The sequence below is a fragment of the Pseudorasbora parva genome, chromosome 14 (assembly GCF_024679245.1).
Source record: "Pseudorasbora parva isolate DD20220531a chromosome 14, ASM2467924v1, whole genome shotgun sequence".
Classification (NCBI taxonomy): Eukaryota; Metazoa; Chordata; class Actinopteri; order Cypriniformes; family Gobionidae; genus Pseudorasbora; species Pseudorasbora parva.
In genome coordinates this window covers 13,735,447-13,760,838 of record NC_090185.1, presented here as the reverse complement: position 1 = coordinate 13,760,838, position 25,392 = coordinate 13,735,447, and the positions used below count along the sequence as shown (strand labels likewise).

At 36.7% G+C, this 25,392-nt stretch overlaps 2 protein-coding genes across 3 annotated transcripts; both read right to left on the bottom strand.

Annotated features, from left to right (window-relative positions):
- Nucleotides 1-1,446: 1,446 nt before the first annotated feature.
- LOC137040134 (zinc finger protein 180-like) lies at nt 1,447-18,746 on the bottom strand. 2 transcript variants are annotated; one of them, XM_067415544.1, is made up of 4 exons: nt 18,652-18,746; nt 5,842-5,964; nt 2,865-2,954; nt 1,447-2,777 (listed from the first exon to the last, which is right to left on the bottom strand). In XM_067415544.1, the coding sequence occupies exon 4, from the start codon at nt 2,718-2,720 to the stop codon at nt 1,731-1,733; it is 990 nt and encodes a 329-aa protein (XP_067271645.1). In that variant the 5' UTR covers nt 2,721-2,777; nt 2,865-2,954; nt 5,842-5,964; nt 18,652-18,746; the 3' UTR covers nt 1,447-1,730. The 2 variants fall into 2 exon arrangements, with proteins under 2 accessions (XP_067271645.1, XP_067271647.1); XM_067415546.1 differs by lacking the exon at nt 18,652-18,746 and having other exon boundaries at nt 2,865-2,950; nt 5,842-5,897.
- LOC137040133 (zinc finger protein 271-like) lies at nt 8,098-18,751 on the bottom strand. Its single transcript, XM_067415543.1, has 2 exons — nt 18,652-18,751; nt 8,098-11,583 (listed from the first exon to the last, which is right to left on the bottom strand). The coding sequence occupies exon 2, from the start codon at nt 11,539-11,541 to the stop codon at nt 9,937-9,939; it is 1,605 nt and encodes a 534-aa protein (XP_067271644.1). The 5' UTR covers nt 11,542-11,583; nt 18,652-18,751; the 3' UTR covers nt 8,098-9,936.
- Nucleotides 18,752-25,392: the final 6,641 nt, after the last annotated feature.

Genomic DNA, 25,392 nt, shown 5'->3' with positions numbered 1-25,392 from the left:
CTCATTTTTATGCCTTAATAAAGCTTAAGAATGCGTAAATTCTGTGCCTTAAATTATTTGTGTTGGTCAGATCTTATCAAGTGCAATCATACCACCGGCAAAGCAATAATGAGATGTGTTCATATAAGAGTTGACAGAATAGCCTACTTTAAACTATTTCTATAAACTATCTGCCTGGGAGATATTCGGATGCAATTGGTTTATCCCGATGGATAATTTTAAGTAACTTCACTCCATCTTTATTACCCTAAAACAACATGAAGTCTGTTAACTACATCTAGACGGTAAACAGATTCTGCGTTTGTCTAAAACACTTTCGGCTATAGGCCTATAAAAAAGTAAACTATAACCTATTGAAATTAGTATAGGCACTTTGAATTATACAAATAATAAATGACAAAAGCTTTGTTAAAAACCTGTTTTTGTATTTTTGAATCAAAATGCACCAAAATGACCAGACGTTAAAGAGCAGTATTTCAACTTTGCTCATTAGATGGCGCTAACCCCACGGTGTGTAACTTTCTACAGGTTTAGAGAGATAGAAATTACTCGTAAGCCCTTCGTTCATTTTGAGAACACAAGTTGCTGGTAAACTGCATAAGAGACTGGCACAGACTAGAAGAAATGGTTGAATAAAGTCATTATTTTTGTTTGTTTTTGTGCACAAAAATTATGTAGCAATTTTGCAGGTCAGTGTGAGATAGGCTGCATTTGAGTATTGTGTCTTTGGATATAGTTTACAAAATAAATCAGTATGTTTTGAAATCTTAATTGTAATGCATTGTGTTGTGTTAAACTCCAATAATTATTTATTAATTGTAGTTTCATCAGCTTATCAAGTTATAGGCCACTCTGCATACATTCAATTTAACACCACAATTCTACCGTTCACCAAGGTCTAGGTTTACTTCAGGTTGCATGATACTGATTGTCTAAGAAAATGGATAAACATAGTACATTTCCATGCATGGACTGATAGAAAGAAACATATCTTCATTAATCACGTGGATGACCCCCAGACCCGGATAAGGTGTGAGATAATTCTGAGGTCAGCGTATCGAGGAAAACAAGGCGTTCCATCATTCAGGGTGCCTCTAATACAGGACCTGTAACAAAAAATAAAAAGCACACATACACAGACACACAACTAGCTCAAGGTTGGATTTGGTCGAGCTCTTGCTCTAAACAGGAAAGTTTCCCAATACATACTGATAACACGTTCCTCTCTTTCAGTGAGATATACAAAAAAAAAATCATAATTATTCTTTAGTCTCAATATAGAAAAGTAAATTCAATGCGTTAACACAACAGGCTTAAGAGACATCTTCTAGAAGGATATATATATATATATATATATATATATATATATATATATATATATATATATATATATATATATATAATGTGTGTGTGTGTGTGTGTGTGTGTGTGTGTGTGTGTGTGTGTGTGTGTGTGTGTGTGTGTGTGTGTGTGTGTGTGTGTTTTAACACAAGCCTTCTTTCAAAAACCTGTGGAGAGTGCATTCAATTAAACAGACTAAGTAAATCTCCTAAGCTTGAAAAAGCCATTCAAATCATTTGATATTTTGAAAGAAAAATATTGATTAACAACTCATTACACATCACTCAAAGCATATACATTTGAAGCGTCATTGGATTTTGGAATCCAACGGTTTTATAATTAATAAAACAAAATATTTAGTAGTGCTTCATTTGTAACTTAGTGCCCATTTACGTCAAAACTAGGCAGAGTTGTAATGTATGAACATCTGCTGCTTGGCGCCTCAGGTGTTCTGCCCTAAGATTTTTTTGCTGCACTGATCGCAGTGTTTCTCCAGAATGACGACGCAGATGTACTTCAAGAATTTTCGCCGTTCTGAAACTCTTCCCACATTGATCGCAAGAGTACGGCTTCTCTCCAGTGTGTATTCTCATGTGATCATCAAGGGTTCTTTTTTGAGTAAAATTTTTCCCACACTGATCACATGTGTACGCCTCCTCTCCCGTGTGGATCCTCTCGTGTGTTTTCTGGTTTTCTGATTGTCTAAATCTCTTGTCACAGTGTGAACACTTGTAAGGTTTTTCTCCGGTGTGGATCCTCTCATGTATTTTCAGATGTTCGGACCGTCTGAATCTCTTGTCACAGTGTGAACACTTCAAATGTTTTTCTCCAGTGTGAGTTCTCTGGTGCCGTTTTAATTTGTAAGCTGTAAAAAAGGTGTTTCCACAATCGAAGCAGAAATGATTCTTCACACCGCTGTGTCTTTTTTGGTGTTGTTTTAAACCATCCATTCGTGAAAAACTCTTTCCGCACAGAGAGCACATGTGAGGCTTCTCGTCTGTATGAACGATCAGGTGGTTCTTCAGGTATTCTGCCCCAGCAAACTTTTTACCGCACTGATCACATTTATACGGTCTTTCTCCAGAATGAGAACGCAGATGTAATTTAAGAGTGTTTACTTTTGCAAAACTCTTCCCACACTGATCACATGTGTGCGGTTTCTCTCCAGTGTGGATTTTAATGTGATTATTAAGGGTTGATTTTTGTCTGAAACTCTTCCCGCACTGATCACACGTGTGCGGCTTCTCTCCAGTGTGAATTCTCATGTGAAGTTTAACCCTTTGTTTGCAAGGGAAACTCTTTCCACACTCAGGGCAGGTGAAAGATTGTTTGGCTCTTGTTTTCAGTGAGCTACTCAAAGATGTCTCCAGTTTTGACATGATGATGTTTCGCCTCCACTTAATTAAATTGTTAACTCTCCTCTTTCTCTATCAGATCTAAAATGAAAGTTTAAAAGGTTTAATTTTCAGCAAAAAATAAATACAAATAAATAAATGTGAAGGAAAAGAACCTTGGTATCTTACATAAATTGGGTGCATTGATCTTCCAATTGTTCTGTTGTGGGAGGAGCTTCATTTAAAGTGAACTGCTGTGTGGCAGGAAGAGCAGACTTGCTGAAAAAATAAATAAATAAATAAGTTTATATGTTTTATACTGACACATTTAAGAATTAATGTCTATCAATCTCTCTCGCTCTCTCATATATATATATATATATATATATATATATATATATATATATATATATATATATATATAAATAATTTATGAATTAGGTCTTATTTAATTCTATAAACTATAATACTGATCTGCCAACATTGTCGCTATATGATAAATTAAAATAAGCTGATAACATCACTGTTTTCTCCAGAACGACTGTACAGCCAAATCTAATTTTGTCGCAATATTATCCTATTTGACACTGTGAAGCTGCTTTGACACAATTGTGATTGTAAAAGCGCTTTAATATATATATATATATATATATATATATATAGCAGCTGCTCGTCCATAGAGGGCGCTGACCTACCTGCCTGTTTTTATTTAAAGTATTATTGTTATTTATTTTTTAATAATCTCTCATTTTGAAACAATGCGTATTAATTATATGCTAATAATGGTTTTACTTTAGAATGTGTTTAGAACTCACTATGATATTTGCATTCACTTTCAACGCCGTTACGTTTATCGTGTTGCTGCAGTTGCCAATAGGCTGTCTTCAGGGCCTCCAGTTCGCTCAGCCCCGCAGTTATATATTTATATATATATTTTTATATATATATATATATATATATATATATATATATATATATATATATATATATATATATATAAAATAACTAATGCAAATTCACACATTATATGCATTTCCGTTTTGTGTCTACATTATGTGATGAAAATATTTTATAAAATGGCCTCTGTAGTGGTAAAAGGGTTATTTAACATGAAACTACAGAAAAATGCAGACTAAAGATGCTCAGGGGCCTATTGCACAAAACTAGGATAAGGGATTAAGCAAGGATATCTTGCCATCTGTATGCAAAATTTAGTACAGCGCGGCTGTCCTGTAAACGTACCCTGAAGGCACACTCAAAACAAGAACGATAACGATAACAAGAGATAACTGTATATTAAAAATTGAGCCAGGATCACCAAGATATCCTGACTTAATCCCTTATTCTAGTTTTGTGCAATTATACCCAGGTCAAAGCCCATGTAGGCTTACCCAAAAAAGGTGAGAAGTCATATGATAGATCATTATAAACCAATCGCCAGAACCAATCACAGTGAAGGAAACTTGAGTGACACTGATATTCACTCAAACTGCATTGTTTAAATGTACATGTTTCTTTCTGTTCGGGAGACTCATTTGGTTGTTGTGACCAGTGATCTCCCGGCCGTGAATAAAACTTAATTTCAGCAAAGAGTAACTTTGGAGGGGTCTCGGGTGTATATGCTGCGCAGCTGAAGAATAGAAGTACTAAAGATTCTATGCTCAAAAGATCACAGCAGAGACAGTGATAGTGTTAGAAGACTATATCCGTTTGCGGGAATCTGTGTCCTTGTGTGTTTTTTAGTTAACGTTACTGATAACAGCTTCTCGACAGGACGCCGTGACCTTACTTCGAGAAAGGAGATACCTCTAAATATTGAAATTGTGTTAGAAGTATTCTAGAAGGGAATAACCTCGAGATACTGTAGTATTATATTAACAACTGGGAGTTGTTTTGAATTGTCTGCGGTGAAGTCAGACATTCGTATTGAGAATTTCCAAACAATTGCTTTTTTTTTTTTTTATTCTGCCCCATATTATAATTAGGCACATATCTATATAGAAGTATAGAAAATAAAATGGCAAAACTAAAACAGACCTCTTTAAATAATGGTTAGAATAAAAACTAAAAGCATAAATATGGAAATAAATAAATTGTAACCAACAAAGAGCATGTCTGTGTAATTTCCCAAATTGAGTTTAAACTTGTCAGTATTTAAATGAGCAAATTAAATGATCTGTAGGTGACATTACACGTGATCGGAAGACATCAGGAAAAGAAATGAGGTGAAAAAAGGAAATATTGACATTTTGCATTTATTGCATTCAACTTTTTAAGTTCCCTCAACTAATCCACTTCAGTTAGAGTCAACATAAATACTTTTATTCATCTAATGAGTACCAGGTAGTCTTTTAAATTTAAAAAAGTCTTGTCAAGACAACCAAAGAATGTTTAGCATTGCAAGAAGCTACAATTCTTCTTTTTTCATCTTCATGTTTGATTTAGATTTTTTTAAGTTTACTAAATGACATGAACATCACTTGCCTCTTAAAACAAGAAGCACACAGTTTACCCATTGCACCCGGGCAAATCATTTGCAAAAGTTGAAATGAGAAGCAAATATAGCTCAACACATCAACACATCTCATGTAAACACAAATCTAAAATCAACAAATTGTCGATCCAGTAAAAAATATGAACTCTGAAACATATGTCAGCTAAATAACACCAGCAGCAGCATAAATCAAGCCGTTAATGTAAAGCAGTAATAAATAAAAAAATATATAATTGTAATTATACATTTTTTTCAAGCTGCAAAGCATGCTGGGAGTTGGCACAACATTGTTGAATGTAAAAATGTTTGTTAATTAATTCCATTTCTAAAGTTGGGACAACATTTGGACAAGTTTTGGACAAACTCTTGAGAATCTAAGCAAGGCCAACCACAACCAAAACATTTTTTGTTAAGCAACATTTTCTTCTAACAAATGTAATTATTTGGGATGATTAGGTTTATTATCTTGAGTGAACTAAACAAAAATGTAGCTAACAAAATGTATTTGTTGACCTTAGATTCGCAAGTATTTATCTAAAACTTGTCCAACTATCTAAAAATTCGTTATTAGACAACAATACAGAAAGGACCTTATAAAATGCTAATTAAACAAATTGTGTCTTTACGATCTTATAAATATACGAAGCACAGTGAATGAACAGCTCATCTTACCTCAGACAGAAGTCACAACACACTGATAGAGTGAGAGGCCGAGAGCATGAGGGCGCCAGTGGTGCACTTCTTTCTGTTCAATGGCGGATGGCAGGACAGCTATAGGTGCATTACCGCCACCAACTGGAACAATTCAAGAACACATTCATCTGTTAAGATTTCAGCTGAGGATGAATCAATGATTAAACAAACATCATTTAAAATGTTTTACCGCCTTCACTTATTACAAACCAGTCTGTCAATATTTCTGTCATCTGTTTATTTAAGGAAGTTCATCTAAACAGAGGTTTAGATTATATTTTATTGAAAATGTTTTGTCTGAAGTCATCATAGTGACCAGTGTTTGCTTAAGTTGGGCTCTTGGCCATTGATTTTTTTAATTTTAGTTTTTGTTGTTGTAAATGTGTGTATATAAGGGACATTTTTAGGGGAAAAAACTGATCTGATGTTAAGGCTGTCAATGGTGACTTAAACATCATGTAGTGGCCCGATTTGTTGAACTAATCTAGAGTTTAATCTTTGATTACTGGGATGTATTTTCTGGTGTACTTTAGAAGTGGGCTTTAAATCTTCCTCCCACACATGGATCCTCTCATGTCCTGAGTCACTGAATCTCTTGTCATAGTGTGAACACTTGATTAACCAATTGGCCTACTTATACTATGCCCTAAAAGTATGTTTTGTGTGTGTGTGTGTGTGTGTGTGTGTGTGTGTGTGTGTGTGTGTGTGTGTGTGTGTGTGTGTGTGTGTGTGTGCGTGAGAAGAAAAGGTACATACTTTTATGCAGCAAGAGTGGACAAGCTTTGGGCCATACAATCAAGTCATACAATTGTATCTTTAACAGTTGCTGTCTGTCACATCCTGACACACACCCTGTAACCGTAAAATGGCCTGTAAATCATCTTATCACAGTTAAAATCCTCCACATTTTCATGTGGGTCTGTCATGCAAAAAACTCTCCTCATAATGATGGATTGATGGAAGTTTTGTGATTTCTATGAGAAATGAGAGCTTGGATTACAGTCTCCAAATCTTTCAGATTTTTTGATTTCGCAGCTGATTTCAGATGAAAGAAACTGCCCTTTACCAACTGAGCTGAACAGTTTGGATTGGTGGTATGGTTCTGTTAGTACTCAACCAACTTAATGTATTTTAGATGTCAATATTTCATTTTTTCCCTGCCAGTTGCCAGCCACCACGTTTTTAACAATTTTCACAAAAATTGAATAGCCCTTTGTTTTATGAATATCTGAGCATGAAATGTATCAAAAGAGCTGACTCTTTTCTTTTAAACAAAAAAAAGTTTTATTCTAGCTTCATGCATTGCAGTCTCTTTTTTAAATCAACGCATGAATATGGATAAGTTTTATAAAAAAGCAACATGTTCATCAATTCAGAGTGATGATCAAACACAGATGGAGGAGATCAAAGTCCATCATCACTTCTAATGCTTGCACAGTCCTGCTTGTCCTGGGTCAACATTTCATTCAGTAACAGTTTTGATTTTAGACAGTTTTGATTTATATGATGTTTAATGTTGTTGATCAGGTTATTTTGCGTTATATCACTTGTTTTACTGCATCTTCCTCATGTGTGTTTTGATCAGGAGATTCAGTACTCATTCAGAAGATGTGTAATACCGTCCACTAGCGTCTGACAGTGAAAACACAGAAACCCAGAAAATTCTATTTTTGTTCCATTTTCTTTTTGAAAAAAGAAGAGGGCCTAAAATGGACCCTTGTGGGACACTGCATAATAAGCGGCCCGTTGAAGAAGAAAACTTCCTAGTGTTCACTGAGAAGGTTCTGACACTCTTTTTCAGTGATCATTTTCCAGGACATATTAAATTTTACTGTGACGGAATAAAGGATCAAGCCAAATATTTCTCTCCAAGTCTTTAAAAGGCGTACAGTTTATAAAACTATATAAAAAATAGCATGAGCTCTTAATCATACATTGTGCCTATGCAAGGTTATCATAGAATGAAAAGAAAATGTAATTGTAACTGCACATTTTTTTAAATGACATGGCTTTGCTAGATAAGACCCTATTCCTTGTCTGGGATCGTGCAGAGCCTCAGAAGCCCTTCCTTTGAAACTGCATTGATTTGGACCTTCAACCTGTTGGTTGCCATCAAAGTCCATTATGTGGAGAACAATCCTGGAATGTTTTCCTGAATTTTTTTTATTACTTTTTAACTGAAGAAAGAAAGACACACCTTGGATGAGATGGGGTGAGTAAAATATCAAGACATTTTTATTTCGAAGTGAACTAATCATTTAAGGCAAAGCAAGGCAAGTTTAATTATATAACAAATTTCATACACAATGGCAATTAAAAGTGTTTTACATAGAAAATGAAATTAAAACAGTGATAACATATGCATAAGAATACCATGTTTAAGAATTGAAAAATAAAAACAAGGATAATTAAAACAGTTGTTAAAATAGTGATAACATATGCATAAGAAATTAGAATAGCATGTTTAGGAATTAAAAAAATAAAATTAAACAGTTGTAAAGAGATTTAAAAAAATAAGATGAATAGATCCCTATCTACCTGATTGTCTAAATTCGGGTTACCCCTGTCTGAGATGGAAGCGATGGAACAGGTTCGCAATGTCTCCTGGACCTTTCAAGTCGGTCCAAGATGGGCTCCTGTAGGGGAAGTTACCTATGCCCCTCAGAGCCTCCCCTTTCTTGAGTCCTGTAAGTACTTCGATACAACAGCAAAACTACTAGAAAACCAAAACAAGACAAGTGAATAGTAATAAAACAAGAACAAATACACAAATTACAAGCATAGATGAATACTTTTAACTTTTGGTTGGAATACTTTAATACTTTTGGTTAAACTTAGCAATTACGGGAGTTTGCTAATCATGTGTGTGCCGGATTTGTCTGTACGTATCCCAGATCAACGGATCTGTTGCACCCACAGTGTGAACACTCGTAAGAGTTTTCTCCAGAGTAAAATATCTGGTGTAGCCTAAATATGGCAGCCATAACAAAAATTTTGCCACAATCAAAGCACATGATCTTTCACACTGGTGTGTTTTCTGGTGTATTTTAACAGAATCCAGTCATAAAAAGAACTCTTTCCATACAGAGAACACATACAAGGCTTCTCCTTTCATGCACTTCTGGGATTATCTTTTAGGATTTTTTTGGTGCATTAATCACAGTTCAATGGTCTTCTCCAGAATGAGAACCAGATGTAATTTTAGAGTTTCTGTACATCTGAAAGCCTTCCCGCACTGATCACGTGTATTCACAGGTGTTCATTACGGGCTCCTTTTTGTCTAAAACTTTTCCCACATTGATCACTTGTGTTGCTTCTCTTCAGTGTGGATGTATTTTCAGAGCTCCAGACTGATTGAATCTTCTGTCAGAGTGTGAACACTTGTAAGGTTTTTCTCCAGTGTGAATTTTCTGGTGCGGTTTCAATATGTCAGCTGAAATAAAGGTCTTCCCACAATCGAAGCACATGTGATTCTTCACAACATTGTGACCTTTATTGTGTAATTTTAAAACACTAAGCCATGAATAACTTTCCACACAAAGAACGCATGTGAGGCTTCTCCTTAAATTGTATGAACTTTCCGGTGGGCCTTCATGGAATTTGCCATAAGAAAAGTTTTACCAAATTTATCAGTTAAATAGTGATTGTGGTGTGACAGGCAGCGGGCCGGTGATTAATGTTCCCGAGTGCCAGCTGCGTGGCACACCGGTCTCGTCTCGCGGCCATGTGACGGGAGCATAAAAAGAGGAGCAAGGGCTGCGGAAGACGAGAGAGGACCAGGCCTGGACTTTATGTTATGTTTTGTTTATGTGTTTGTGGGCAGTCGTCCGTGAGGGGCTGCCCACGTTTTATTTTGTGTGTTTGTGGGCAGTCGTCCGTGAGGGGCTGCCCGCGGTTTTACTTTCGGTTTGTTTATTTCTTTTGAATAAATGTTGAACGTTCGCCGGTTCCCGCCTCCTTCCTTCCCTTCTACGAACTGTATTACAGTGATTTATTCAGAATGAAACACATATATAATTTTATATATGTTTGTACCATTCTGAAACTTCCCACACTTCTCCAGTGTGGATCCTCTCATGTTTTTTCAGATCTCCTGACCAAATGAATCTCTTTTCTGTGAGAACCCTTCTTAGGTTTTTCTCCAGTATGAGTTCTCTGGTGCACCTTCAGTTCAGAATGTGTGAAAAAGGTCTTCCCACAATCAAAGCACATGTGATTCTTCACACCGCTGTGCCTTTTCTGATGTGATTGTAAATGTTCCATCCGTGAAAAACTCTTTCCACACAGAGAACACATGTGAGGCTTCTCCTTTGTGTGAGTTTGCATGTGGGACTTCAAGGCATTTGCCTGAATAAACTTTTTACCGCATTGATCACAGTTAAACGGTCTTTCCCCAGAGTGAGAACGCAGATGCGTTTTAAGAGAGTGTACCACTCTGAAACTCTTCCCACACTGATCGCATGTGTGCGGCTTCTCTCCGGTGTGGATTGTCAGATGAGTAATAAGGCCAGTTTTTTGTTTAAAACATTTCCCACACTTATCACACGTAAAAGGCTTTTCTCCAGAGTGGATTTGCAGATGAATATTAAGGCCATTTTTTTGTGTAAAACTTTTCCCACATTGATCACATGTGTATGGCTTCTCTCCAGTGTGGATCCTCTCATGTTTTTTCAGATCTCCTGACCAAATGAATCTCTTTTCACAGTGAGAACACTTGTGAGGTTTTTCTCCAGTGTGAGTTCTCTGGTGCACCTTCAGTTCAAACTCCGTAACAAAGGTCTTCCCACAATCAAAGCACATGTGATTCTTCAGACCGCTGTGTCTTTTCTGATGTAATTGTAAATGTCCCATCCGTGAAAAACTCTTTCCACACAGAGAACACACGTGAGGCTTCTCCTTTGTATGAATTTTCGTGTGGATCAACAAGGTACTTGCCCGGAAAAAGTTTTTACCGCATTGATCACAGTTATACGGTCTTTCTCCAGAGTGACAACGCAGATGCGATTTAAGAGTTTCTACCTTTCTGAAACTCTTCCCACACTGATCGCATATGTGCGGCTTCTCTCCAGTGTGAATTCTCATGTGTTCAATAAGGAGTCCTTTTCTTGTGAAGCACTTTCCACACTGCTGACATATGTGCGGCTTCTCTCCAGTGTGGACTGTCATGTGAGAAGTAAGGAGTGCTTGGAATCTGAAACTCTTCCAGCACTGATCACATGTGTGTGGTTTCTCTCCAGTGTGGATTTTCATGTGATTATTAAGGGTTGATTTTTGTCTGAATCTCTTCCCACACTGATCACATGTGTGCGGCTTCTCTCCAGTATGGACTGTTATGTGTTTATTATATTGTGCTTTAAGTCTGAAACTCTTCCCACACTGATCACATGTATGCGGTTTCTCTCCAGTGTGGATTGTCATGTGAATTTTAAGGGTTTCTTTTAGTCCAAAACTCTTCCCACACTGATCACATGTGTGCGGCTTCTCTCCAGTGTGGACTATCATGTGAATTTTAAGGATCGATTTCTGTTTAAAACTCTTCCCACACTGATCACATGTATATGGCTTCTCTCCAGTGTGGACTATCATGGCTGGGGAACTCTTTCCACATTGAGGGGAAGTGGAAGATTGTTTGGCTCTTGTTTTCTTTGAGCAACTCAAAGATGTCTCCAGTTTTGACATGATGATGTTTCTCCTCCGCTTTCCCTTTCTCCTTCACCACATCTGAAAGTGAAGTTAAAAAGGGTTAAAAAATAAAATAAAAGTCATAAAAGTGAAGAGAAAAGACAAAAGATCCAATCGCAGGAAGTAGACAATTGCTATAATTTTTTTTTTGTTTGTTTTGATTAAATTTGATCACTTAATTATACAAAGAAATTATACCATGTAGTGTGGGTGCAGTGTGTTTTCTTATTCTGTTGATCTAGTCGACATAAACCCTGCCCTCAGAATAGTATGTCATAAAATCAAAAGGACAACTTAAGTTACAAACATAATTAAAGGAAGTGTATGTGAGATTGTGGCCAAAAGTGGTACTGCAGGTGTATCACTTCTCCCCCTCCTCCCTGACTCGAGGTTGCCAGATAGGCTGTAGGATCCAGCAGGAATTATTGTAGCTAAAGCTGTGGTAACTAGAGCAGATCTGGCAACACGGATGCCGAAACACTACAGACTTTGTGATTGGTCGATAGGTGGAGGGCGGAGCGTCAGGCCAAAACACAACATGTCAACATCAACATCAGCTGAGGGCTCCAACAACAACTTTTTATTGACAATATCCTGGCCGGACTACTGTTGACAGTGATATAAGTATTTGAAATTAACATGATTTCTTAATGGCTAGTGACATATCGGCCATTTTATGATTAATTGTAATATTTTTCTTACATACAGTTCCTTTAAACTACACCAGTTCTATCTTCACGCAGCATATATTCTCTCTGGCTCTTAAGGCATCTGATTTTACAACAGTTCCCACACAAGTGACTTATAGATTATCATGACAATCAATGACCTGAAGATAGTTAACTCCACACCAGCTACATAAATTCATAAACTAACCATTCAGAAATGTCTTGTTGCATTCTACATGTCACTTCTATTTGAGTCTCTCTATCATTGTCTGAATCCTGTCTGAAATTACTTTACCTGAAAATAAAAAGGCAGAACAATTTCTGAAATTTTTAATGCCTGTCAGCATGAGGTAATCAGAGCTGCTAACTCGAGCTCTTGATGCTCCGCCCTCTTTTGCAAAGGGGGCTGGAAGAAGCAGCTAATTTGCATTTAAAGGGATCTCTTGGTGTTGATTTGTATGGCTTTATATAACATAAATGATGTCTCTTACTGAAAGATCTAGTAGAAAATCCATGAAAGATCTACATTATTTTAAAAAGGCAGCGGCAAATAGCATTAGATGTGTAAACTCCACCTGTTTGGCCCAACGTAGGAATCCAACAGCTGGTCGAAGGAATACTGCGTGTTCGTCTTTTCGGGCGCTTCTATAAAGGACACTGTAATTTATTAAAGTGTGAAGATCCAATTTTAAATCTGACTCCATGTTTTAATTTAATCTGACTCTAATTGTATGTAGTTTCCTTGAGTTTGTTACGTTTATAAATTACGGCTGATCATATGATTAGTTGTGATTTAATTTAGATCTTTGATCTCTCTGAGTATCTCTACTTCTCACTATCTTCGTTCATCAAGGGACCCGATATCTCTTAGAGATATGTTTCGCGAATTACATTCTCAAACACAAACGAGCCCGTTCTGATATTAGTCAGAGGATTGCAGAGTGAATATTTTACCTTTAAGTGGTTGCGCCTGCTTACTCATCTTAAAGCGTAATGGGAATAATAATCACAGGAACTGCAACTTGCTAATACAGTGACAGTCAGAAATCAGATAATCGCTAATGTGGTGCTCCATGCTCCTGCCATTGCGTCCTGCTGTTTGATCTGTCCCGAGACAACGCTTGCGGAAATACCAGACTCCGATTGATCATACTAAAAGAAGCGGCCTTAGAATAATACAAGATTAATCAAAGTTAATGTTTATTTAGCCAGGCAAAATCATCAAAATATAGTCAAATTAAAAGACAATGATACACAACTGATCAGCATACAATGTTACTCAAGTATAAAATAGGATATACATAGTTTCAAAGAGTCATCATTTACCTGGCTTCTAGAAACACACGGGAACAGTGTGGGAAGTTCTGGATACAGATGCTTCCTTGAGCGGTTTGCTCCTTTCCCTTAAATACTCCCCCAGATCAAAGAACAATAAACATTTAGCACCCAAATATTTATGCAGATCTTGGTTCTTTTCTCAGACCCAAATGGTCCCACCTATCCTTGAGGCCTGACAGCAAATGTTTATCAAAAGATCTTTATGGGCATCTTCCCACACCAGAGGAACAAACCCGCTTGTCCTTCTTTTATGACCTGTTTTACTAGAGCTGGAATGTCACCAGTTCCCCTGATGTGAGAATGAAACCTGTTTACCAATCACACCAAAAGTCTTTGTATTGACCATACAGAAACAGCTTGTGGCAGTATCTGTGCTATTTGCATGTGACCCAGAGGGTGAGAGGGTCATATCTCGGCAGGGGTGAGGAAATAGGATTGGGCCAGGTGCAGTCTTGTTTACTCTTGCATTCAGATAGTGAAGTTTTATTGTCTTTATTGCAGCTTTAATCCCTTTAGTTTGTTCTCAGGTGAAATCCATTCTTACAGATGCAATTTACACCAAGTGTTAATAGCACCTAGATTATTTTTACATTCCGTGAAAATAGCATATTTTCCTAGCAAAAATTGATATTTACATTAAGTGAAAATAGTGATATATTCTGTTTACATCATGTAGAAGTAGCAGTTCTTTGTGTGCAATGTGTGTAAATAGTAATTAAATGCAATTTATACTTTATTTTAACAGATGCATACTACTTGCACCTCAGAATTGTTGTACATTAACAGGATACAATAATAACAGTGTAAATGATAAAAACATTTTTATATTATTAAATGGATGCCGCCTTTTTTGGACAATAAAAGCCCTCCCTACACCTATTCCTAACCCTACCCAAAAAATGCTTTCATTATTATTAAACATTTTGTTAGGAATTTTATTTCTACATTTAGAACATTTTCTTAATTGTTATTGAAAGTAAATGCCTTTCCGATGTGACTTGTGATGAGAAAAAGAGATAAGAGCGAGTTCTGCAAAAGGCGTATTAGATGGTCAATCGTGTGAAAACCAATAATCCGTAAGCCATAAAATTGACTGATTATGTCAATGAAGCCTCTAAAATACAAGCAGTGTTTTTAAATCTTTTTTGGTCCAACTAGGCATTGTTAGGCGGAGCTAGTGCAAATTAGCCTGACAAGCCAGACCCACATAAAATCCGAGGGGCGGGATAAACGGTTGTCTTTCAAACTCCCTCTGCACGCGATAGGATAGCGCTACACCAACCAGAGCAACGAAGGTGAAGTAGAGCTCACTGACTGATTAAACATTCGCCGTATCCGGTCGGCTAAACTCCGAACACATCTTCCCTTTTTAAGAATGACTTCAGTGCCGTTCTTTGTTCTTTTCTCAGAGAAAAGCTTAACTCCAAGTCTTCCAGAGTCACGGTCAAAGCTGATTCGAAAGACCGCCGTTCGCCAGTTTCTGTGTTTACTAGAAGCACACAAACGCAACTCGGCCGTCGTCATTATGGCCCCGCCCACCGACTCTATACACGATGTGATTGGCCCGACACTCGCGGGCAGATTAGATTTGCTGCCGCTAGGGTGCGTCTAGATTTCTAGGCTACTGAGTTTATCCAGTCTAGCAAAACAAGTGAAAAACGTTGATGTGAGATTAAAAAAAAAAAACACACACTATTTGCACTTGCTGTGAATAGACACACCATTTAAAAAATCCATGACATATAGGCAGCAGCATTTTTTTTTTTTTTGCATTCTATGTCAATGACGTAGAATGGTTGCACTTGGCAATCAATTGGTGCTGCCCGTAGTTATTTTTACGACAAATATTTTTTAGTTAAACTAAACCAATGAATTGCATTTCAAACACACATGTACACAAACTCTCTCTCTCTCTCTCACACACACACACACACAGCAACATTTCATGTACTCTCAACGGCTGACTTCAAACACTTTTTATTCACTCCTTCAAATAAATACTGTATAGTTGTCAGTACAAGCTTTTTTGCAATTTCCCGACCGTTATGTGTGCAGTTACTTTTCATACACGAGAAGTACATCCCTGAAACACACAATTTATTTTCACTAGGCGTTAGCTGCAGTATAAGCTGGCCTCGGCTGAGCACCAAGAAGTCAAGGTCTGTCGCTCGTCAAAAACATCAAGGCGTGAGAAACAAGAGATTCGTTTTATGGGAAAAACTGGTGTGAAGCGCTGGGAAACTGTCATGTTACTGGAAAGCTGGGGATTTTCCACAGATAAATATGATACGTGACAAAGTTTGTATATAATTGTGGAAAAACTATGAGGTGATGTAAGGCCGCCCAAATCGTCCCAATGGAGGCCAACGATCGGCGGGTGAAGGTTGCTGCGCGTTCGGTCTTTTCAGCGGGGAAAAGGGGATTTTATTCCAATTCCTCGTTATCTGACTCCATTTAATGATAATTTAGAATTTAGGTTAGAATGCCATTTGGTTATTTGGTCATTCATATTTAATAGTTTACATACACATTTAATTATTCCGTTTAACCCTTTGTTGAAATTATACCCAATTATACCCAAAATTATACCCAACCTGAATAATTCCAGAGCAAGTCAGAATCTATCAAAGTGTAACAATTTATTAACAATCAGGTAAATGTATAATGCCAATTACATAATCAATTCAAAGGTATACTTCACATCAAATACTCTGAAGTAAAGAATGAGATGTATACCTGACTTATCAAGGTTACATAATGCTGCATGGGTTAACACTTCCAGCATTACGGGCTGACCTGAGTACAGTATCGAGCCCTAAGCTCTTTGCAGCATTTCCTTAAATACCCAGAACCAGATACCTACCCAGAACCATTTGAAACTCTTTCAAATGGAAACACGAGTTCACAATAGGAATTTGCATTGATCAGGTCCTATAGACCTGATTAGAAGAGAGGCCAAATGGCTGAAAGCCACACCCACCATACACCAAGGAAAGATATCTTTAAACTCTTAAAACATTTATGATGTTCTAGTTTACTTCTGTGGAGTAGAGATATTTGTACCAGTCGCACTGAGACATTTCAAATGATATCAAACACATATAATACTGTATCGTGAGGATTGACATTGTAACAAAGAGATTTCTGGTGCATTTCAGGTGATCTCAAGTTTGGGGGAGCAGTAGTTTGGGGGAAGTTTCATGTGAAAGGAAAGGCATGTAAATTAGAGTCATTCATAGATGGTTCACTCAGTGTGATGTCGTCTCGGACAGAGACTCTAACCGTATCAATGAGTTCAGATGCTAATTTGCTTTGTTTCGTCAGAGCGATTAGACATTTCGGCATCTAGTAGCTTTTCCCAGCCTTACAGTGACTATCAAAAAAGATAAATAGAATGATGCCTATTGGATGAGAAAGAAAAACAAGTGGCAGTCGGCCACCATTACGAAGAAGGCTAGATAAGTTTATGAATAGAGCAACTGTGGCAAAGAATGTGGGGAGTAATGCACCTGCAATGAAATCATGAGTTAGAACTGCATGCTTTTTTGCTGAATGTTGGCATAGGCCCAAACTGATTTGCCAAAATCAAAATGTGAATGGTGGAAGGGATTTTTGCCGTTTGCGCGAGCCACTTGCTGTGAAGCGGGAGCGACCAGCTGGCACCGGCTTCAGCGAAGTCTTAAAGCCTTCCGCGATCGGTTATGTTCGCGAATCAAACAATGATTTGTTTTAAAGAAATTATTAATTCTCAATTGAGCGCATATGTACGGAAGCTTATTGCATTCACTTGAGAGAAAAAAAAATCTACTCTGTTTTTCTGAATTAACGAGTTAATTATCTCAGAATTAAGAGATAATTTTTAATGAATAAAACGTTTTTGCTCTGTTTTTCTGAATTAATGACTTAATTATCTAAGAATTATGAGATATTTTTTTCTTGAAAAAAAATATTTTGTTGTTTTCCTGAATTAATGAGATTTCTCAAAATCCTGCTTTAATCCTGTTTTAATTTACTTTGGGTTTGAAACGTTGCTGCTGTCTTTAGTAATATAAATCGTATTGTTTTTAGTGCGTCAATTTTGTGCAGACACCACAAGAATTTGCTGTGTTTCTCCAGGATCAGTTTAACATGGTATGCGAGCCCGATCTCATGAAAATGCGTAAAAATAGTACAAGTGTGCAATCTTGTGGAATGTATACGCCAAAATGAGTTTTCCATGTAGCCTACATTCCACAACGTATACATTCCACACAATTTCACACTCGTACCATTGATACGCATCATCTGATCATGTTAGGATGATGCATCTGAAATGCATTCATTCAGGCTGGCTACATGGGGACACAAGAGACAATCAGGCAATTGTTGAAAATGCAGGATCCCCATGGAGTGCAATAGCAATGTCAAGCAGATCAGAATGTTCTATTCAGTATTTCCCAATGTCTCAAACCCAAAGTAAAATAAAATTAGATTAAATTTGAATGGCGGGACATGTTTACTTCCATGCAATCTTCCATGAGAAAATATTCTCTCATAGTTCTGAGATAATGAAGTCATTAATTCAGAAAAATAGAGCAAACACTTTTTAATTCATGAAAAAAAATTCTCATAATTCTGAGATAATTAACTCGTTAATTCAGAAAAACAGAGTAGATTTTTTTTTCTCAAGAGAATGCAATAAACTTCCATACATATGCCTGAAAAAACGGGACAATTCCGTATTAGTTTACAGTAGGCTACGGTACCTATCTACCGTACAGTACCAATACCATTATAGTTCACTTTTCTAATAATTCACAGCCTCAGCAATATGTTTTGTATTTGCTGAAATAGAACATTACATTACGATTCATATTTTAATTTTAGGAATAAGGAAATAAGAGATTAATTCCCAATTAAACTGTAACATTCACTCCAAACATTAAAAACAATAATTAACATTAATTCCTCACATTGTTAACTGCTGCGTTAGCCACTAACAGCACACGTGTTGCTTTACTTTAAGAAAACAGTAGACTACAGAAAAATCAAAACATGTTACAACAAATTTCGCTTTATAATTCTATAAATTCAATAGCACAGAATGAGCAGCTCGCCTTACCTCAGAAGATCCCATAGGGAAGATCCGCGCTGTGAGAGTTTTCGGGGAGGGAGCAGATATCCATAAGGGAGGGTGAGGGCGCTTTTCAATCTTCTTCTTTTCTTTTTATTCATTGGCGTTTGGCAGAGCAGCTTTAGGTGCATTACCGCCACCAACAGGAACACATTTAATATACTTTTTTCGTGCCTGTTTAAACAGTTACCTCTCTAGGAGCATTTCAGTACAATAATATTCAGATTTTAGTTTTTCAAAGAAAGTGTTAGTTTTATCATATATTTTTAGGTATAGGTTTCAATCTCAGACAGGTTTGTGCTATAGTTGGTAATAGCCTACTTTAGAACACTGTTTTGTCCAACACATTCTGTGTTCTTTTGTCATAATAACTACATGAGAAAAACACTAGTAACATTCTTGCTAACTAACAAGACACTACGAAGACTACTAACAACTATAATTAACATGAATAATGCATAATGTAATGAATTCTAAGGGAAAGTAATGTAACCGACAAGTAATGACTGTAATGTAATGCAGAGGTGTGGACTCGAGTCATGTGACTTGGAATCGAGTCAGACTCGAGTCATGAATTTGATGACTTTGGACTCGACTCGACAAAATGTACAAAGACTTGCAACTCGACTTGGACTTTAACATCAATGACTTGTGACTTCACTTGGACTTGAGCCTTATGACTCGAGAAGACTTGCTACTTTTTGGCCATTTTTCTTTCACACAGCCGCGCTGCTCTCAGTGAAAAAAAGCTGCACCTGTATGCATGCAGAGAGCACGCGCGCTGCCAGCACGACATCCAATCACCGTAGTCCCACGTTGGTTTGATTCGACAGTATCCATAGCTACCAAGTCCGCGTATAACACGTGACTTTGGGCTTCTTTTTTTGGCAAGTCGCGGTAAAAAAATCTCGAGTTGCAGGTCGCGGTTTTTTGGGCTTATTTGAAAAAATGTGGTTGCTTGTTAGGAAAATTTGACAAGCAACTTCGTTTCTTTACATTTATGGTCACTGTTTTGTCCAAATACATTGACTGACACTGTCTCTCACAGCTAATAGACATAGTGCAACGACACAAGTGCTGTAGTCATTCGTCCTCATACATCCCGCCTCCTTCCCCTCTTTGAAGAAAAATCGCGTTCAACGTGCAGGCATGTGATGTGATGTTATAAATGTAATGATAGTTCATAGACGTAAATAGACGAATACATTTATTTTTTATTTTTTATTTTTTTTACAAACAATGCAACCAGCAGAGATATACAGAGATGGAGAGGAAACAGGGAGGTAAGCCACCTAATTTAATCTTAAAAATATGTTTTATAATGTAGGCTATTTATTATGACTATTATTATTTGGCTATTATAAAAATAAAAATAAATAATAAAAAAAAAGTATAGGCTACTAATAATAACAGTAGGTATGGTTCGAATGTATATTATTATAAACATGTCTCTATATTGCAGCGCTCTGTGTTTTCCTATGCACCAACTCCCAATCATAGACTGTAAAAAAGTGCATAATAATCCTAAATAGTAGCTATGTGACATTAGTAATTTTCAATACTATTTTGAGCAGATTGCACAGTGAGATGCAGGGCTTATCCTTTTTACGGTTTATAGTGTGCATGTTAACCAGTGCTCCTTATATGTGTGCAATAACTCCGACTGGAGTTACCATAATCCTTCAAGTCACTTTTTCTCTTTTTCCATCTCCAAACCTCTTCTGCTCACAGTCTTTATTGCAACTTGAAGAATTTTGTAAAATCCCATCTGTATTTGCTTTTTAAACTCCACGAGATTTCAATTTAATATGTTGCAGGCTCATTTATTGATACATTATTGATCATAAATTATACTGATATTAATAAATAATATAATAATATTGGGCTTGTTTTGGGCCCCCCACCCCTCTAGGTATTCTTCATACCTGAGAAGAATATGAAACAGATGTCAGAAAATCCCTTATAGCACACGTGTTGTATTTGAAACTACTCTTTACTCATATCAGTGTTGTTGTGTTAATATTCATTGTCTATTATACACTACGGTATACGATAATACATTATAGTTTCAGTGTATGCAATATTAAGAATATTTTCACTGCTTCAAAAGTCATAAGAAAGCCCTTTCCCTCCAGAAACTGAAGTCATATGCTTTATAGCAGTGGTTTTCAAAGTGGGGACAGGGGCCTCTGGGTGCCGCGAGGGGATGCTAGGGGGGCTATGGCAAGCTGGCATAAAAAGTATAGCAAAACAAAATAATTTAATAAATTAAATTATTAAAGTAAACCAAATTAAACCAAAAATAAGCTAAACAATATTCCCATAATGTTTCCATAATGCCCTAAGTTTAGGCTAAAAGGACCCATGTCTATTTGAAAGTTGAACTGTTTTGCCATATGAGGTCAACACAATACAGGACTGAAGCTGCTGTGCATTGTTCTAGTGTTTCTGTTTTTTTACTGTATTTGCTTAATGTCATTGTATAAAAAGAGGTTTAAATAAATATAAATCTTACAGACATACATGATTTGTATAATTTTTATTTCTGTGGTAAGATGACTTGAAGTGACTCGAAACTAAAATGGTAGGACTTGGACTCGACTTGAGACTTGTTGGCTTTGACTTCTGACTCGACTCGAGACTTGACTTATCTTTGACTCGACTTGACTCGGGACTCGAGGGCAAAGACTTGAGACTTACTTGTGACTTGCATAACAATGACTTTGTCCCACCTCTGATGTAATGTGTGTTATTGCATCCTTCTAAAGAAGGAATTAATTATTTGGATCAGTTCTAAAGTGAAAAACATACTGAAATCATTGCAAGCTTTTTAGGTTTTGGATTGAGTACTAATAGTGGGTTCATGATATTCACTTTAGAATACTGATCCAACTAGTAATTCCTATACTTGATTCATTATCAGACTACTTTATAAGAGCAACGAGGCTGTAAAATCGGAGATATTTGCTCAGCATGCTGACATGTAATCTCCTCAACAGCCTCTGCGTCTCATTTAGCCACACATAAGCAACAGACTTTTTGAAGATGTAAGAGCCAAAAGAGCCATTCTTTTTTTGAGTGTTTTTTTTTTCTTCAAAAAAAAGTTTAATTTATTCATATACTCCATTCATAAACTTATCAAGCCTTCTTCATAATGGTGGCCGACTGCCACTTCTTTCTCACCCAATAGGCATCATTCTATTTATCTTTCTTGATGGTCACCTCATAGTTTTTCCACAATTATATACAAACTTTGTCACATATCATATTTATCTGTGGAAAATCCCCAGCTTTCCAGTAACATGACAGTTTCCCAGCGCTTCACACCAGTTTTTCCCATACAACTAATGTAATATCTCTTGTTTCTCACGCCTTGATGTTTTTGACGAGCGACAGACCTTGACTTCTTGGTGCTCAGCCGAGGCCAGCTTATACTGCAGCTAACGCCTAGTGAGGCCTACTAAGGCCTAGTGAAAATGAATTTCTTCTACACGTTCTCTTACCTTAAGGAAACCTCTTCCTACTGAGTTCCTCCATAACATCCAAATTAAGTAATGCCCAGAAGACAACTGTAGGAAATTGTTCCTGTGTCTTTGTGTGTCTCAGTCTCTGCTCAGCAATCAGTTACAGCTTCAGGATCCTGGGAGAGTGCAGGTCAATGAACCACACGAGTAGAGTCAATATGGTTTATTCAGAATGCAGCTCTCGAAGTACAACAGGAAAACAGTGATATTTATACCATTAATCAACGCCCTAACAGTTGGACGCACCCCACATAGGAACAGAAAGATAACTCCATGTATGGCAACAATATGATAGAAATAAAATGGTTGAACGCCTTTAGCTGTCAAACACCAGGAACAGATTGCTCTGCAGTTAAATGATAACAGCTGGGTGGGTGTGCGCTTTGCATGAAAAGCTGAAAGCTTAACGTTTTGAAATTGGTTCATAGTGATGTGAGACAACAACGGAGAAGGAGATGATGACAACGATGTACAGAAAGAGGGACAAAGAAGGGAAAAGGGTAGAGGAATAGTCGAAAGGAGAAACACGAACAGCTAGCATGAAAAAATAACTTTTCAATGTCTCTTCTATGCCTGACATACAAAAAAAAAATCAAAAAAAGAGATCTCATGGCAAAATTTCTGGTATCCGGTCCTTTGGTTAATCATAACGGGACAAAGCCGTAATTATTAACAGAATGGAACTGAATACCTTGAATACCCTGGGGTACCTTGTGAGGAGGCACAGTGTAACATCACCATATGACAGCCTCAAATGTTATCTGATCTAATAAAAATAATATATATATATATATATATATATATATATATATATATATATATATATATATATATATATATATATATATATATATCCAAGACAAACTAAAATATTTGTCAATAGAATACAATTATTAACTTTTTAAAATAAAATGATTTTTAATCATGAAAAATATAATTTGTTTTGAGTTTGACAAAAAACACATTGCTTAATACAGCATATCTCAAAACATTATAATTATGTATTATTTCTGAACATTGACTCTCAAGTCTTTTTTAACCCTTTTCTCATGGTTTCTCAAAATAATTAATAAAAGTATCAAATAGTTTTAATAGGGGCTCATTGTTTTAAACCATGCGTGTTATAACTAACCCCTCGTTAGGTTGTCCCCCACGCTCCCCTATTTCATATAGCCCAGCCTTAGTCTTTGAGTAGCTCAACAAACACATGGACATCAAGCCATTGAATCTAAATTGTATTTTTATTTGTTTGTTCCCCAGGATTTGGTCCTAAATACATAAGGATATAAGATAATATTTTTATGTTGCACAACAGAGCATTCAAACATATAGTTAGTTATGAATAAACAACATTACCTGAATATTCTGGCAAGATAATTGGCACCAAAAGGGATGGCCTTGCAAATTTCCTCTCTTCTAAAGCCAGTTTGGCCTTCTTGAGGTCAATGAGCTGCTGCTGAAAGCTGATGTCCATCTCACTAGCATCTATAAGACATTTTCTGATTTATTTTATATGGCCCACCACCCATTTGAATAATTGTTGTCCTCTGCAGTGAGGCTTGCAAAGTCATGCCATTTTTTCCTGATCTCCTTCCCTAATCTTAAGGGATAGTTCAACCAAAAATTTAAATTATCCCATAATTTACTCACCATATCACTTATGAAAAAGCATAACTGGTGCAACAAAGATGGTGAACGTAGTGTAAGCATCTTGAACTGAGAGAGGCCTTATATTTTTTTTTCGTAAGATGAATACGGAAGGCGGTTCGCCTGAAGGTTTATAACGTTTTAAATATGGATATTTTTCTTACACAAATCCATTGATTCGCTTCAGAAGCCCTTTATTAACCCCCCAGAGGTGGATAACTTTTATAATGGATGGATGCATTTGTTTGGGCTTTAAATTTTGGGCTATAATAATAATGATTGGATTAGCGTTGAAATGTTTTTTTATTTTTATATAACTGATTCATTGTATTCATCTGAAATAAGAATGTCATATACACGGAGGATGGCTTGAGGGTGAGTAAATCATGTGATAATTTTCATTTTTGGTTAAATTCTTTAACGCACCTGGTTTTGTAGCAATATCCTCAGTTTTTACGATTGGAATCTGATCTAAAATTATTGGCTGGCCCACAACTGTTCAGGGCTAAGTTTTCAGACAATGATGGATCTTTGCATTTTCTATGAGATTCTTCTTACATCGTGTTATTTCACTTCCGTTTTACAAAAACTAATTTAACCAGATTTAATTTTAACAACCACACAGCTGTCCTTCAAGTGCTACTTAAGAGTCGCTTCTCATTTGCACATGTGCTGTGTTTACCAAGCTGGTAATCAAAAGATGGGGTTGCCAGGTTTTCACAATAAAATCCACTCAATTGCTTCTCATAACTAGCCCAATTGCATTTTGGTGGGTAAGTATCCTGTAAGTGGAGTCAGTTTAACCAACAGAGTTGAAAAACAACTAGAGGCAACAGTGAAAAAGTAGTCTTAAAAACACTTGCGCAGTTTATGGAAGTTAAGGACATTAAAGTAAACGATTACGTATAGCATTTATTTATAATCTGATCTGTTTGATCTTACCACAAAATCAAAAATTTAAACATATTTTATTGTACCAATGATTAATAACCCTATACTCTATATCTAAGTTAATGCAGAATGAGATCGCAAATATTTTTTATTTCACAATTCTCATTTTTCTCAGATCCATTTTTTTTGTACAGCTGTTCACATTGTTTTCTACACCAATCAGGAATAACATTATGACCACCTTCCAAATATTGTGTTGGTGCTGCCAAAACAGCACTGACCCATTGCGGCATGGACCCCACTAGACCCCTGAAGGTGTGTTGTGTTGTGGTATCTGGCACCAAGTTAGAAGCAGGTCCTTTAAGTACTGTAAGTTGTGAGGCAGGCCCATGGATCAGAATTGTTTGTTCAGCACATCCCACAGATGCTCGATTAGATTGAGATCTGGGGAATTTGGAGGCCAAGTCAACACCTCAAACTCGTTGTTGTGCTCCTCAAACTATTCCTGAACCATTTTTTGCTTTGTGGCAGTATGCATTATCCCGCTGAAAGAGAAAACAGCAACCAGGGAATACTGTTTCCATGAAAGGTTGTACATGGTCTGCAACAATGCTTAGGTAGGTGGTACGTGTTGAGCCCTTGTCAAACTCGCTCTAATCCTTACGCT

Coding starts and splice junctions, on each gene's coding strand:
- LOC137040134 (XM_067415544.1), bottom strand. CDS start 2,720: ATGTCAAAACTGGAGACATCTTTGAGTAGCTCACTGAAAACAAGAGCC.
- LOC137040133 (XM_067415543.1), bottom strand. CDS start 11,541: ATGTCAAAACTGGAGACATCTTTGAGTTGCTCAAAGAAAACAAGAGCC.